Source organism: Setaria italica, chromosome II (genome assembly GCF_000263155.2).
Source record: "Setaria italica strain Yugu1 chromosome II, Setaria_italica_v2.0, whole genome shotgun sequence".
NCBI classification, from domain to species: Eukaryota; Viridiplantae; Streptophyta; class Magnoliopsida; order Poales; family Poaceae; genus Setaria; species Setaria italica.
Window position 1 is genome coordinate 46,916,071 of NC_028451.1, and position 15,816 is coordinate 46,931,886.

Genomic DNA, 15,816 nt, shown 5'->3' on the forward strand with positions numbered 1-15,816 from the left:
TTCAGCTAGTTCTAAATAGATTATTATTAGATACTCCCTTCATTCTAAAATACAAGGCACCCTAGAGATTTTAGAAAATATTAGCAGTAGAAAAAGAGGTATGTACCCCTAAGTTAATAGTAGTTGCATATGACAAGAACTTATTTTTAGTAATAGTCCACTGATCAACCATCCTTGTCAATTATAGAAAGAATTAAATGAGCGATCATTGAAATGTGCCTATAATGCTTTATATTTTAGGATAAATTTTGAATGTTTGAATGCCTTGTATTACCGTACAGAGCGAGTACGCTTAATATCCATCAGTACTTCGATTGAAACTGACATCATTTTTAGGGAAAATTGCATCATCCATTCTAAAATAGTAGAAGACGACTTATATATTTTTTTTTGTCTTGAGTAGATGTAATATGACCTGAAGGTAGGTAGCTAGGTATCCACCGTTCGGATGGTGAGCCCTCAGCTTCGACCTCTGATGCAGGTGAGTTCGTCATATGGCACGGTACATGCAAATAATATTGTACGGGGTAGGGATGGCAATCGAGCGGGTCTGGATCCTGAGACCTGCGGATTTCAGACCCGACGGGGTGGGGGAGGGTCCGTAATTCCCCTCGCGGGTCTCGGGTTCGGGAACATGGCTCATGGCGGGTGCGGGGTTGGATTTACAATTCCCCCGTGGGTGACCCGCGGGGCCCCGCAATGTACAATTCAGCCCAACAATTAAGCCCAGCCCAACAAAAACCTTGACTATGACTCCCCACTCCATCCGTCTCCCTGCACCGCATCCCAAATCTGTCTCCAGGCTCCTGCGCGGCCCCTCACTGCGAGCGCCCGCCGCCAGCCACCCTCACCGTGAGCACCCCACGCCGGCCGCCCGAGCCCCTCACTGCCCACGCCGACCGCCCACGCCCCTCGTCCCCAAGGCCCCGAGCGCCGCCCCCTCCCTCTCCCTCGATTCCTCTCTCTGCCCGCGACCCGTCCGCCCCCGCCCCCTCCCTCTGCGGCCGTTCGCCACCCCCTCCCTCTCCGCCTGTCCATCCCCACCCCCTCCCTCTCCGCCCGTCCGCCGCACCCTCCCCGCGCCGCACGTCCGCCGCCCCCTCGGCCGCGCGCGTCGGCCGCGCCCCTCGCCCACGGGTGTCGGGGGACCCGTCGGGTTTTGGGCACCCACGGGTTTCAGGGTCGGGACAGTATTTCCACCCGATTGGTGTTTTGGGTTCGGAGAGGGTTTACTGTTCGGGTTTCGACGGGTCCGCTAAAGCTTCACCCGGCCTCGACCCGCCCCGCCATCCCGACCTGCCCCCGGCGGTCTCGTAGATAGCTAGATCTAAGATCTCAGGAAACAGACAAGTTAATTAAGGCAGACACGAGCCGAGACAGACGGCCGGCGAACGAGAGGGCTGCGGCTGTCCTTTTAACGAGTTGCTTACAACCCACGGTGGCCGCCGATACGCGCGATGGCATCGACGACGCGGACGACCCAGGCTGGAACTCCGGGGTTGTGCGTCGCGTGGTGGGTGGACCGCGGAGGCATGTTTCTCCGCAGTTTTCGCCGCTGGCCCAGATAGGCTGGGCGAATAACCGCAGGCCCCGCGCGAACAGTCCAAGTCTGACACGGTCCGTAGGCCGAAGCCGAACCCAACAAGATCGGTTGATTTACTAAAAAAACAGAGAGAGTCGAGGGACGCCGCCATGCCAGATTGCCAGCGCGCGAGGAGTCCTCGTCGGCAGTCGGCACGTCGCCATGCGCTCTGCCTCTCCTCCTCATCCGTCCGATCGTCGGCGGCGAGAGCCTGCTGGCCGAGTCGACTTCGCATCTGGAACGTAGAAGGAGCTTTGCGCAGGAGGAGGAGGATAAGGCACCGGACTGCGGCTGCGTTGTCTTGCAATTTGGCGAGGGGCCGGGCGATGGCAGGGGAAGAGGAGGCACCCTTCTTTCGCATTGGGGATGACGTATTGCAGGGCGAGGAGGATGCGGGGGAGTCGCTCAAGTTTGAGGCGACGAGGGAGATGGAAGAGGAAGAAGATTCCTATTCCTTCATTGTTATGCTGGATGGTGAGGTATGGCGGAGCAAGGCGCCGCGGTCGCCGAGGAGGACGGAAGCGGAGGAAGAAGCGGGCGCGACGAGGATGGAGGAGCACGAGACACCAGAGCTTGAGGTGATGGGGCCGGAGGATGACGAGCCGCACTGGATGTCTGTTAGCAAGTTTCGCCGTTACCGGAACAAACGATGGTCTGGCCACTACGGTTCTTTCGAGGACACCAGTGAGTTCTCCATCAGATCTGGCTTGCTTTGCTTTTCTCCGTTAAGCAGTCTCGTATAGTCTTTTTCGAGAATACGTAGGAGAGCTACGTATCTTTATATTAAGAAGAAAATAGAACGTTTAAAGTTACAAGGCGGGTCATTCGGGCACACCCACACGGTTTTGACATTGAAAGCGATTATATGAAAACAACTGAAGCAACATGAAGCAAGTAAGGAGGTAACTAGATCCTAGTACTCCTGCTGCTGCCGGCCATCCTAAGGTAGAGAGGTGCTTGGCGCCGGCACAGCTCCATAGCTGGACTTCTTCTAAGATGTCGTGGACCAGCCGTGCAGTTGGTTTCGCTGGACTTCTGTTGAAGATCCTGTCATTACGTTCTTTCCAGATTTTCCACGAGATGAGCATGAAGGTAGAGTCCAGTCCTTTCCTCTTCAGAGTGTTCTTTCCCCTTCGCTTCTGGAGCCACCAGTCGATCAGGACCATCTCGTGAGTTGGCGCTTGGTTCTGCAAGTGCAGGAGCATGCTAATGTCTTGCAAAATTTGCTGTGTGTAAGAACATTTTGCAAATAGATGGTCTGCAGTCTCTAGATCTTGGTCGCATAGAGCACAAGCTGTGTGATCTTGCAACCAAGCCGGTATCTTCTGTCCGCTGTCCATATGCTATGCAACCCACTCCCGTGTCTTCTGTCCGCTTGATAGCCAGCCACATGAAGAATTTAACTTTCAATGGTGCCCAGGCTTTCCAGATTGGCTGACCTGTAATAGATTGACCCAGGCTGTCCTGCTGCAGTCTCGTATAGTCGTATTGTATCTCTCTTGATGACAATAGAAGGATTCTTCTGGCTTCCTTAGTACGATCCACAATATATCTGTTGCCAATTTGTGATAGAATCTGTCAGATTCTGCACCATCATATTCGCTTTGCGCTGCATGACCTGGCTGTTGGATTTTTACTTTTCTATAAAATTAGATTATTTTGGCTTGTAGCACATATGGATTCCTGGGTTTCTAGCACCTACAGTTCTTCTGTACTAGTCACTGACAAATTCTATGTCAACATAGTAAAGGTCGATTTGTATTCTATATCAATTACATTGGATGGTTTAAAATCTGATAGTCACTGTTGCTATTACTGCACCTGCTACTGTACTTGATCTTTAACCCATCTGTAAATATTTTACAACTACCTGCAGCCAGGATCCCACCCATGCGTTTCACAGAGAAGCCTTTGGAGAAGGTTAATGCCCGCAGGGATACTCTAAAGATCTTCTCAGTGAAGCTTGCTACAACAAGAGGGAACTTGCAGCTGCCATTTTATGTGTTCGGTATGGTTGCCATTCGCGACTCGCAGTATTATCTTCCAGCGCGAAAGAGATGACTGCCAAACCCTTACCGAAAAGGTTAGTAGCATTCCTTGCGTATCATTTGTTTGTCTCCTGCTGTCCTACCTGACCCAACCATCATAATTTTTTACCTTTCCCATTAACCTGCCTGCCCTTCCGAAATCTCATTACTGTGCAGGCATGCTTTAGAATCTTGTTTGTGTTGCCTTTAACCCTTAGTTGCACTGCCTTTGATTACTTATAAAAGAGAGCCTGACAACCTGTTATACAGTGATCAGGTCTCATTGCTTCCTGGAAGCTGCCATCTATGATCTATCACGTGCGTGTAGAATTACTGTGCCTTTTGCTTGCAATGCAATCAATGACAAACAGCTCAACCTATGTGTAATCAAGTTATAGGAATGCATATAATAAAAATCAGTCGTATGTCTTTGGGCTTAATCACAGAGACATGCACGCTATGCAGAATTGCAGATAAGTCAAATAACCAATTTGTAGCACAACAGAAACCAGCTTCAACTGATTACTGATTCAGCACGTGGACTGAAATTCTTGCCTCCATAATATTGGGAGCAGATGCACATTGTCAGCTATAGGTGGAGCAATGCAACCTGACCCTGACTGCAACCTGTTCAACTCTGGCCCTTAACATGCTCCCTACAATGCTGATAGAACTCTTGACTCCATTTTGTACCTCGATTGCGCTTGATAGTTTCTGGCATTTTCAGAAATTTGGGTCAAAAAATGTTTCAGTTTTGTTTGCAAGGGTTTGGCAAATAAATATTGTAAGACATCTTTAGTGACTTGATTGTTTGTGCACAACAAATATCCTATTCTCTGTCACTGATGTGTTATGCTATGCTTCTCCCATCTTTGATGTTATGCATGCAACATCATTTGTGCTTTGCATTTTGCGATTGTTACACTGTTGTTATGGTTATGGTGCTCAATATTCACCTCTCCTTTCGCTTCAGTTTCATATTATGGTGTTGTATGCAGGATCCATATTTGGTACTGGCAGGTCCTACCCGTGCTGTTATGTTTGCATTGAATCCTGCGATCATCGAGGTTGACCTTAAAGTAAAGGGCACAACTGAGTCCAAGGATGTATACTTGAGCTTCCTAGTTGCGCCATTAAGATGCTATAGCACGATATTTTCACACCTGTTTAACCGTGCTTACACTAGCAAGCTTAGCACACTGGAGTTTAGTCTTGGCCAAATTGCTTTCTCTGTGGAGGCCACATTATTTGTGCGAGGCGTTCATGGGTCATGGCCAGATGGTTTGCATGGTCTATTCGCCGCCTTTACTACCGGTTTTACTGACAAATGTCCCTTTCGTGTCGGTGACAAATACTCCACTGGTACCAGTGACGAGAGAATCATCTTGCTTGATTCTGGAGGTGAGAAACTGCCTGTAGCTGGTGATGGCAAGATCAAGCTTTCAATAAGATAAGTTTTCACGCATCGGAAGCCGGCAAAAGCATCGGTGAGATTGACATTAGCTTCTGTAAAATGGAAGTCACTGTTGTCTGGTCGCTCTTTTCATGTTATCCTTAGTTAGGGGAAAGTTGACAGTTGGGAAGGCGATCGCAGTGCTATGTAAAGATTAATTGGTTTCCACACCTTGGGAAACCAACGGTACCAATGCATCACACTAATGTTGATGCAGGCTTTTGTGTTACACAAAAGTATAATTTGACCGTACGTGCATATTCAAACCTAGGTTACGACGCTAAACGGGTCCGTGCAAGTTCGCGGACTGTCGAAGCAAACATCCTTAGTGAAGTAATTTCTGCTATTTGATTCTACATGTACAATTGTACACTGAGATCAAGGTACACTAGATTATTTTGCCTCAGTAATTGTGAACATTCCAACACAAGAAAGAAAGTTTCTATTCTCTGATTGTACATGTAAAGTGAGATCAAGTGACACTAGATTATCCTTACTAGTAAGATAGATGTTAAACTGAACTTACAGCTGAAAGGGAGGACAACAGGGAACAAAATGGTATCTTCAATATTGTTTGCTCTGCTTTTCCAAAAAAAAAGAGTGGAACCCTTGATCAGACTAATTCCATAAGAAATGGATCCCCTGAAGCCATTACTCTGATTAGCTTTACCAATTCCATCTCATTCCGAACCTTCAATGGGTACACTGCATGCGCTTCAGCAGAATAAGTTGATGCGGAAGTCGTATTTGATGGCAGATCTGCCCTATAAACAAGTTTTGTCAGAGCTTTGGATTCAGAGTTGCTTGGTGAATCCATTGCAGGGAGTAACATGGGGACTGCAAAACTGTGATGAATATCAAAGCTTCCTGTAGCTTTAACAAGATATGAGAAGTCACCGATATGCCGTTGAGGTATGTAAAATATATCTCCCTGCTGCAATGAATCATCTTATTTTCACCTACACTTCTTCTGTAATTGCTTTGATAATGAGGTGGGAAATTGTTGACTGCCTTTTTAACCATATCTCCTTGGTTCACAAACCACTCAATTTTGTTACCTTGTAGAGGCACATCCGACCATGATTCCTTCTCCTAGGGAGAGACTAATTTGATCAGATCAAAAACTTCAGAAGTTCTTTATTTCATATATATGGTTTCAGAAACCATGACATGGATATGCACCTGGTTGGTTATCCAGAGCTTAGCCTTATCGGCATTCAAGAGGTTCAAGTAATTGAGGACTTCATGATCATGAAGGAACAAAAAACCTTGAGCACCTGCAAACCCATCAAACACCTTCGGCAGGTACCTGCAAGGCTGCAATGCAAAATTATCAGTACACACTTACAAATACCAAGGGAATGAAGCCTCACTTGATGCAGATTTTATCAGGATAAGAAATGAAGCTATTTTCACTCACTTGTAGTCTTGTGCCAAGTTGCTGAATTCTACAGCAAGGTCAGAATGTTTTGCTCTGAAACTGAAAGAATAACAACTGCCCGAAATATCCGGCCGTAAAGCAGCCTCCACTCAGTACAGATCGGTCCACCGGTTCCGTGCCATGCGCAATGAGCACAATATCACCAAAATTCTTCCTCCATTTTATAAGATTGCCAATCTCAGTGCTTACTGCTCCAATCTCCTCAACCCCAAGATGCACTGAAGGCAGCTTGACGAACTCCTTGTCCAATGGATGCCCTCGGCCGGGTGAGTGAAGAGCTGAAGCTAGTGCTTCAGCAGGGGGGAGGGAATGGATCGGCCAGGCCTTGCGCTTGCAGGCCAGGGAGAGGGGGCGGCGGCCCCGGCGGCGGCGGATGACCGAGAAGAGGGGGAGCCGCTAGCGGCTGGCCTGCTGCCCATCTGGAGCCAGGGGTCGTTATGCAAAGTGTTGGACCACATTAATAGTCGCGATCCAAATTAGGGGACTTTTTGTAAAATATGTGTCGATATTTGCACAAAACTCCTAATTTGGATCGCGATCAATAGTCGCGATCCAAATTAGGGGTATTTATGTAAATATGTGTCTTGTATTTTTGTAAAACCCCCTGGCCGGCCAGACGGTGGCCGGCGGAGCGGCGCTGCTGCCGGCCGGCGTCGCGATGCATCAGGCGCCTCCGCTCGTCGATAGGGCACGCTGAGCAGCGGCTATGCCGCCGGCGCCGCCAGCCACAAGCGCGCCGCTGCCTCGACACCATGATTTACCCTCTCGACGGTGGTCTCGATGGCTGCGGCCTTGGCGCGGTGGGCGCGACGGCGCCGTTGGTCCCGCTCTCGACCCCGTAGTCGCGGGCTCGCGACGCCGCCACCTCGCCGGACAACGCGGGGGAAGCCGCCACCGAGGCGACCGCCACGAGCCGGGGTCGGTGCGGCGGGAGCAGCCACGCCGCCGGCCGGTGCGCCGGTGCCGCGCGGGCAAGCAAGACGTTCATCATGCGGGGTAGGTTGCTGAGGCAAGAAAATTTAGAACTTCAAGTACTCACTTCTTGTTGTACTATGAGCCTGATACATGGCATGGTTAGGTCGGATGGTGAAAATTACTTCACTTTTCCGAAACTTTGAATCCATTTTTCTCCCTCAAAAGATAGTGACAGCGAACTTCTATGTGACTGAGGCGACACTTGCCCTTGCTTGTCCATGTAAGCACGTCCAGCATGTAAGCTACTGGTATCGAGAAGTCATCCATGGCGACGCAGCAGCGGGCCGGGAGGCACAACTTCTTTTGGAGAAGAATACTTGCCGTTGTCAGATACTATTGCAATAGCTGTCCTAAACTGTTGCAGCTTTGCTGTTCTGAACGACAAGTTGCAACATAAAACAAGTTGGCAACGGCCCAGTTTGCATCTCGTTGTCTCCGTCCCTTGCACACGCTTTGTTTAACACTGCGAGAGCGTGCTTTGGCGCCTAGTCCCAGGTGATTAGGTGAATTACTGTAAGAAATGGCCGGCGGCTCCGACGACATCGCCGGACGCCGGAAGCCGCCCCTGCCGTGTACGGTGCGCGTCCAGCTGGCCGCGCTGGCGCTCGCGCACCGCCCGGACGGCAGTATCCGGAAGCTCATCGTCTCCCTCGGCAACCTCAAGTCGCGCGCCAGCCCGCGCCCGGACGCCTCCGGGGTGCGCTCCGCCGACGTCACCATCGACGCCTCCCGCGGCCTCTGGGCGCGCGTCTTCTCCCCGTCGTCTGCGTCCGCCGCGGACGAGCCGGTCCCCGTTGTCGTCTACTTCCACGGCGGCGGGTTCGTGCTCTTCTCCGCGGCGTCCCGCCCCTACGACGCGCTCTGCCGCCGGCTCTGCAGCGAGCTCCGCGCCGTCGTCGTGTCCGTCAACTACCGCCTCGCACCGGAGCAGCGGTTCCCCGCCGCCTACGACGACGGCGTCGCCGCGCTCCAGTACCTCGACGCCAACGCCCTGCCGGCCGACGTGGTCACCGTGCCCGTCGACCTCTCCAGCTGCTTCCTCGCCGGGGACAGCGCGGGTGGCAACATCACGCACCACGTGGCGCAGCGCTGGGCGTCCATGTCCGCAGCGTCGCCGCCGGCGCGACTCTGCGTCGCTGGCGCCGTAATGATCCAGCCGTTCTTCGGCGGGGAGGAGCGGACGGACGCCGAGGTGGAGCTTGACAGGGTGTCCGCGCTGTCGGTGGCGGGGACGGACCACTACTGGAGGGAGTTCCTGCCGGAGGGCGCGACGCGGGACCACCCGGCAGCGCGCGTGTGCGGCGACGGCGTCGAGCTCGCCGAGGCGTTCCCGCCGGCGATGGTGGTGGTCGGCGGGTTCGACCTGCTCAAGGACTGGCAAGCGAGGTACGTGGACGCGCTGCGCCGGAAGGGGAAGGCGGTGCGGGTGGTCGAGTACCCGGACGCCGTCCACGGCTTCCACGTGTTCCCGGAGCTCGCCGACTCCGGCAAGCTCGTGGAGGAGATGAAGCTGTTCGTCCAAGAGCATAGGCCCAAGCGTGACGTTTAGATATGATCCTCGTTTGGAGGAGGAGATTACGTTCGAGTGGTCTTGCGTGCTCGACGTTATTGTTGTTTCCGTGCATCATTTTCATTGAATAAAGCCCATGAGTTATACTACTTGCTCAAAACGGACATTCTCTTGCAACAATTTCCTCGAATCTTAGCCGTTTTTGTTCACGAGAAGTCGAGAGCAAGGTTGTAAGGAAGCAGTAAGGCAGGTTGAAGGGCTAAACTTTAGTCTAGGGCTAAACTTTAGTTCTCTCAAATGGAGTGCTAAACTTTAACCTTTTAGGATGTTTGGATGAGGAGAAACTTTAACATTTTGGTTGATAAAAGACAATTATACCTCTGCTTCCTTGCTTCCTTCCTCCTCTCTTCTTTCTCCCCCAAAACGGCAGCCGGTCACTGCTCCACCTCCCGCCGCTCCTCCTCTCCCTGCGTCCAGCCCCCGATTCGACGCTGGCCATACTTCCCCCTCTGAGATTCGACGGCGGACGGACTCAAATCGAAGTGGAGGACAACGATTCAGTGGTGGATGGCCTCAAAATCGAATCACTCATCAACGACCTCTTCCTTACCTCATCCTTTCCCTTCACTACTCGCCACCTAGGCCTCACCCAATGCACTAAGCCATGCCACTTGAGCAGCTGGAGATGAAAAGAGGCGCAGGATGGTTCATGTGCTGGGCGGAGGCGGCGAGGCCGGCAAGGCGAGGCGGAGGCGACGGGGCCGGCGAGGCGGAGGCGAAGTGCGGCAGGGTCGGTGAGGCGGAGACGGCGAGGCCGGCATGGCAGAGGTGGCGGGGCTAGCGAGGCGAAACGGGTCATCCTTTCCCTTCACTACTCGCCACCTAGGCCTCACCCAATGCACTAAGCCATGCCACTTGAGCAGCTGGAGATGAAAAGAGGCGCAGGATGGTTCATGTGCTGGGCGGAGGCGGCGAGGCCGGCAAGGCAAGGCGGAGGCAACGGGGCCGGCGAGGCGGAGGCGAAGTGCGGCAGGGTCGGTGAGGCGGAGACGGCGAGGCCGGCATGGCAGAGGTGGCGGGGCTAGCGAGGCGAAACGGGACCGAGCGAAGCGTGCACGGAGAGAGAGAATGCGGAGAGAGAGAGAGAGTGCAGGAAGGGGGGCACCGATGGAACCAAGACAACTATGGACCACTTTTAGCCCCTTTAGTCCATTTTAGCACCTCTTGGAGGGGTTAATGTATTTGGGGAGCTAAAGTTTAGCACCCTATTTTAACCCTCATATTTGGGAGCAAGGGGCTAAAATTTAGCTAAAAGTGGATGCTAAACTTTAACACCCCTCCCAAACACCCCCCTAAGCACTTGTTATGAAGAAGAATTTTCACGTCATATCCGTCTTAGGATAACTTACATTGCCAGTATCCATAAAGAAAGTCATGAACTAACCAGATGGGGCATTAAGCAAAAGAACAACAAACAGGACCACTTCAATTACGAATTCCTCATAACACGGTGAAAAAGATATCTTGAGCTTCTCTTCATTGCAGTTCAAAATAGAGGTGGTGTGTACGGTCGATCCTAAAACAACGCTCGACCCAATCTTATTGGGCAGGGAAAAACAGAGAAATAATACCCAAACTCGTGTCAAAACGTTCCAAGTTAACAGGCAACAACACCAAGTGTCCCAAGAGGGCCACCAGGAAGCGTTCAGCGGGCAACAGCCTTCTGAGCATTGTGCGGGAGGATGTTGTCGGGGAGGATGAGCTCAGGTGGGATCTCACGGACCACCCCAAGCATCGAGTCGTACTCCTCGTCCTTGTGCGCATACTTCTTCCTCAGCATCTTCTCGAGCTCAATCTCGTCAAAGCTCTTGGAGTTCTCAGCTGCGTGGACCTGGGCTAAGTTGATATAGTTGGTTGCTGATTGGGCAATGAACGCAATCTCCTCTTCTGTAAGCTTCCTTAGGAATTTTGCAGGGTTACCAACCCAGACCTGATTATGTTATGAAACAGAAACTTCAGCAATGAAATCACATAGATCAGGATTCCTATTTCTATTACTGGAAATTTCAATATATCTGTGATTCACAGCTACCAAACACCACTTTAACAATTAAATCCAGAATATAAGTTTCCAGGTCAGAAGCATAACATGGAACCTAAAATGAAGATCAGTATAAGCATGCGACTAGCATTTTTGTGCAGTTCACACTATTCAATAGTAAAGATCATAATACTGCACATATTTATGAAACTGTAGCATTAAGGCATTATTAATTTCTAATAGTAATGTTCTTTGCAAAATGCATATGTTCCAAGGCTCTAAGTCTCTAATACAGCAGCATTAGGTTGCAGTACTCTTCAGGGCAGAAGCATGCAGAGTTGCAGACAACTAAACTCTTCCAAACATGTTGGTTTTGACTTTCAAGAGTTATATATGCAGATAACACAGGAACAGCACTTTAATTATTATAAACCCAGAATATAGCCTTCAAAATTTCAAGCATGACATGGAACCTGTAAATGTTGATCAGCCTAAGCATGACACCAGCAGTGCTCTCTACAGAGCAGGAGTATATTGTAAAATCTTTTTTTCTTTTTGTTTCTAACAGATAACAGGGAGGAGGATGCAGATGACAAATATTCCGAACATGTTGGTTTTAGAGTTCCATCTTAGTAGTATGATGAACATTGCCTATAAATACTATTAAATAATGCAACAGTTGCAATTAAGTCCATACTGCTCGTATATCAACTGGAACACTAGCTTGAGAACATATGAAACTAACCTCTCCAGAAGGAATCCTTGTATTCTGCTTAACAAGAGATCCTGCGCCAACCATGCTGTGCTTTTCAACCACCACTCCATCAAGCAGAGTGGCACCCATACCAACAAAAGCTTCATCCTCAATGGTGCATGCATGTAGAACAGCACTATGACCTGTAAGAAGTTTAGTTCAGCCAATTGTATCATTTAGTCAATCATTCAGAAAAAATGAATCTTGGCATTAAGCAGAAATATGCTAAAAAGGTATTTACTGACCTACTGTGACGTTGCTTCCAATTATGGTTGGGAGGACCTTCCTGCTGATGTTAGATCTTGAAACATGTACAAGGGAATTGTCTTGTATATTTGTTCCAGATCCGATATGAATGCTGTTGACATCACCTGAAGACAATAATATAAAAACAAGCAAAATTAGTTTAATTTAAACATTAGTATAGCTCTCCACTAACTGAATTCAGGTAGTTAATTAGCCTACACATGCAGAAACTACACTCCATTCTCGCTATATTGACTAGTAGTGATGGAGAATGTCAGTCCTAGGTGTCTTTAACAAACTGCAATTTTGCAACAAAGTTACTGATGTTAATTTAAAAAAAAAGTATGTGATGCTTCGATAACAAATCATTGCAAGTTGTAACTTTGAGATTTCCTATAACATAACTTTGTGCAAGGAAACTGGCACAGTATACTCTTTCTCAACATTTGAAAGTCAATCACTACGATTTGGCTATGGATCATATGTCAGCTATGCTTAGACCTTCTAGCCAATGTGATAACCAAAAACATTTATACTTTGAAAGCCTTCCCCAACATGGAAAACCAACTCGTGGTGATGCAAAAGGGAACGCCTTAAAACTCGAATCTGTTACCAAAAAAAATGATGGCTACTATAATGAAACAGATAATTGTTTATGAGTACATTCATTTATTAGACATGTTTGTATATTTGGAAATCTAACAGCAGTTCACCAGGCCCTGTGCCTTGGAGCTGCTTCACTATTGCTTTAGCTAGGGCTGGGGCATCACCATGCTCAAAAGACATATACGCTAGTGTGCCACTGCAGACGTAGAATCATTCTAGAAGTAGAATAAAGGGATATTTCTCACAGCTACTCCGGTAGTATACATAGGTTGGATCTACTGAACACGACATAGTATGCTACTGCAGAGCAAATGAACAGTGCATTCATGACAATGGCCACTAAATAAGAAAAGAGAATACAATCATGATTATCAGCATGGAAGCTCAATAGAACAGCTATGTACCACAAATACGGACCAAGGGTTTACCTCTCAAAATGGAGCCATACCAGATTGACGATCCATGTCCAATCTCAACATCACCAATGACTGCTGCACTGGGAGCAACAAATACATCTCTATGGATCCTTGGCTCTTTCTCAAAAATGTTCATGATTGTTCGATGCCTTGATACTGAAAATAGCATATGAAATGGTAACTAAGCAGTCAGCGATTAATGTTTTTGCACATCACAGAAGTCATAAATGCATCATAAAGTACTCTAAAATGGACCATAGCACTAAAAAATATCCACAAACCCACATTCCTAGCCATCGCGTCCAAATCATACAGAGCCTGGTAATTTACCAGTTGCAGCATGGTGAACACCAAGAGAAAATGGCATTGTTAAGATGCTAGGGAAGAGAAAACTTTATAGAAAAATCACTTCAAACAGGAATGCCAGCTGGACATATTATTAACAGAAGACAGTGCAATTGGTAACCAATCCTTGCTATACATCATTTGCTGATACTTCCACGGGAAAAAAAAAATACTAACTGCAATGCAATAGTTCACAAATAAGTGCCGATGTTGGAAGCAAAAGTACACATAAAAGGGGTGAAATGATAGTCACGTCTAAAGGCCAGGCTCATCTCAGCTTTCTTCAAATCACATTACCATCATCCACAGCTAACCCATTCTTCAGGAACACTATTTCGGTTTTGTTCTCCCCCCTTTGGGAAGAACCCCAACTGTTAGTCTGTTAGCATACTAACGCATGGGGATTGGGGACGCCACTGAATCAGCCTGATCTGGCACTAAAAGGTCCTAGAAGTGAACACGACGAGCTGACCGATGGAAATATTGAATGGAGTCTTCTCCTATTAATACAATGATACGCAGCTCTCCTGCGTGTTCGAGAAAAAAAAAGAAATATTGAATGGAGCTAACTCTCTGCCACATCGAAATGATTAGACGGAGACCCGATCCCATCCCTCGTAGGAAACAACCGCAGGCGGGAGCAAGGAGGCGGCGGCAGGGGAGGAGGACGGGGGAGAGACGGAGCGGACGGAGGGAGGCGGATGCTTACCCTGCTCCTCGACGCGGAGGCCGCCCTGGAGGGTGGATCCGAGGCGGTCCATGGCCTGCCCCGTGCCGCGGATCCACTTGCCCACCGTGAAGATCGCGCGCCCCAGGGTCCCCATGCCTCCCCCTGGCGCTGCTGCACGCCCGCGCCCTCCTCCGCGTGCCTGGGTGGGTGGGGCTCGCCGCCGGCCGCCGCGCGCGCGGGTGGGGTTTAATGGTGCGAGGCGAGACGGGGGAAGAGAGAGAGAACAGGAGCCAGGAAGGCAATGGCTGCGGCAGAGGCAGTGGGGAGTGCAAGGGGAAAGAAGGCGACAAGGCCGATGGTCCTGGGCCAAAATCTGAGCTGTCCTATACCAGTTGTTGTAAACTTATCTTGGGCCCATAAAGCGGCCGCGCCGCTTTGAACCGAACGGGCCGGGCCGCGCGAAGCTAGGTGTGTATCTTTTCTGTATTTTCTCTTTATAAACAGGAGGCTAATAGCATCCGTTTAGTCCCGCGTCGGAGAACTTAGCAGAGGTGCGCTGCCTCATAAGGGAGCCAGTCCGAACAGCGACGTGCCTCATAGGCACACCGCACCTAGCGCACGCATAGAGCCGTGAAGCTGTGGGTTTGGTCGTGTGCGACACGTACACCATTTGAGCAACATCAAACGATTGGAAATCAAAATTCGTCGCCAAGATCGCGTGTCGATCAAAGGCAGCAGATACTTTGCATACTTTCACATCGACTAGATACGTACAATGCTCGTCATTTTCTCTATTCGTAGTAATCCATTCGTAAAAGTCGGGAACTCCACGACCTGCACGGCCTTTACCTTTCCGCGTCAGCATGCCGGCGTACCGACGCTGCCTTGGAGCCCTCCGGCAGGAGCGCCTTCCACGCAAATTTTACAAAAGATCACATCTGCAATGATTTGTCTCTTATTGCATATTTCTCGTAACGTCTTGAGTCCTGTAACCTCTCTCACGTCAAAAAGGCGTGGAGCTCATTTTTTTTATAATATTCTTTCAACGGGAGTGACTGTTTGACTGTACTTGTAAGCCGGCTGAAAAGCTCAAAAACGGCTGATTTGTGGTGAGAGAAAAATACTATTCGGTGGCTGATAAGCCAGTTGTGAGAGAAAAATACTATTCGGTGGCTGATAAGCTAGCTGATAAACTGAAGCGAACAGAGCCCTAGTCCTTGAGAAGAAATAACACAATCTCTTTTTCCTTTTTTTCTTTTCTCTTCTAGCTCATCAAAATCCGATGTGCCTCGTAGTACGGCGACCAGATAAATATTGTGGTCTTGTGGAATAGATGTAACATGCTAGAAGATAAATGGATGTCAACCAGTAGGGACACACGTTCTATGGACGCTTTCAAAATTGCATGGCTAAAAAAAATCAAGAGTAGGGATCGGAGCCCATAAGATGCTTGAGTGCTGACGCGCTGAATAGCAAACTGTTACAAAAGCACTCTTTAGCCCATTATCTACTCTACATCATTGTAACAATAACGTATCTACCTTGCGTCTTCGAGGAAAAACATGATGGTCACGAAGCAGAAAATCGTCACGGTTACCAAGGTCGCGCGGGCCGGCTCTATAATTTCGAGGGTCCTTGGCAAGGATGAAAATAAGACGGGGCAAGGATGAAAATAAGAACCCGTCGAACTAATTTTTAATATGAAAACTTAAGTATCCAGTGCAAATAATAAAAATTATTTTGCAATATA

The 15,816-nt window shown here is 49.1% G+C and overlaps 3 protein-coding genes across 3 annotated transcripts; 2 read left to right on the top strand and 1 right to left on the bottom strand.

Moving 5' to 3' along the window:
* The first annotated feature begins 1,633 nt into the window (after positions 1 to 1,633).
* Positions 1,634 to 6,615, top strand: LOC101771168. Its single transcript, XM_022824513.1, has 3 exons — positions 1,634 to 2,266; positions 3,459 to 3,665; positions 4,608 to 6,615. The coding sequence occupies exons 1-2, from the start codon at positions 1,693 to 1,695 to the stop codon at positions 3,641 to 3,643; spliced, it is 759 nt and encodes a 252-aa protein (XP_022680248.1). The 5' UTR covers positions 1,634 to 1,692; the 3' UTR covers positions 3,644 to 3,665; positions 4,608 to 6,615.
* Positions 6,616 to 6,697: 82 nt separating this feature from the next.
* On the top strand, positions 6,698 to 9,148 carry LOC101771568 (probable carboxylesterase 18). Its single transcript, XM_004958440.4, has one exon. The coding sequence runs from the start codon at positions 7,999 to 8,001 to the stop codon at positions 9,025 to 9,027; it is 1,029 nt and encodes a 342-aa protein (XP_004958497.1). The 5' UTR covers positions 6,698 to 7,998; the 3' UTR covers positions 9,028 to 9,148.
* Positions 9,149 to 10,443: 1,295 nt separating this feature from the next.
* Positions 10,444 to 14,388, bottom strand: LOC101771964 (gamma carbonic anhydrase 2, mitochondrial). The gene is made up of 5 exons (XM_004958441.4): positions 14,106 to 14,388; positions 13,064 to 13,207; positions 12,029 to 12,154; positions 11,775 to 11,926; positions 10,444 to 10,978 (listed from the first exon to the last, which is right to left on the bottom strand). The coding sequence occupies exons 1-5, from the start codon at positions 14,218 to 14,220 to the stop codon at positions 10,694 to 10,696; spliced, it is 822 nt and encodes a 273-aa protein (XP_004958498.1). The 5' UTR covers positions 14,221 to 14,388; the 3' UTR covers positions 10,444 to 10,693.
* Positions 14,389 to 15,816: the final 1,428 nt, after the last annotated feature.

What these genes read in the sequence shown, in the direction of transcription:
- LOC101771568 (XM_004958440.4), top strand. Translation starts at nt 7,999, where the DNA reads ATGGCCGGCGGCTCCGACGACATCGCCGGACGCCGGAAGCCGCCCCTG.
- LOC101771964 (XM_004958441.4), bottom strand. Translation starts at nt 14,220, where the DNA reads ATGGGGACCCTGGGGCGCGCGATCTTCACGGTGGGCAAGTGGATCCGC. An exon ending in CCTCCGCGTCGAGGAGCAGG is followed by an intron (nt 13,208 to 14,105) that starts GTAAGCATCCGC and finishes TGCTATTTTCAG; the next exon opens with TATCAAGGCATCGAACAATC. An exon ending in GTATGGCTCCATTTTGAGAG is followed by an intron (nt 12,155 to 13,063) that starts GTAAACCCTTGG and finishes TATTGTCTTCAG; the next exon opens with GTGATGTCAACAGCATTCAT.
- LOC101771168 (XM_022824513.1), top strand. Translation starts at nt 1,693, where the DNA reads ATGCCAGATTGCCAGCGCGCGAGGAGTCCTCGTCGGCAGTCGGCACGT. An exon ending in CGGTTCTTTCGAGGACACCA is followed by an intron (nt 2,267 to 3,458) that starts GTGAGTTCTCCA and finishes AACTACCTGCAG; the next exon opens with CCAGGATCCCACCCATGCGT.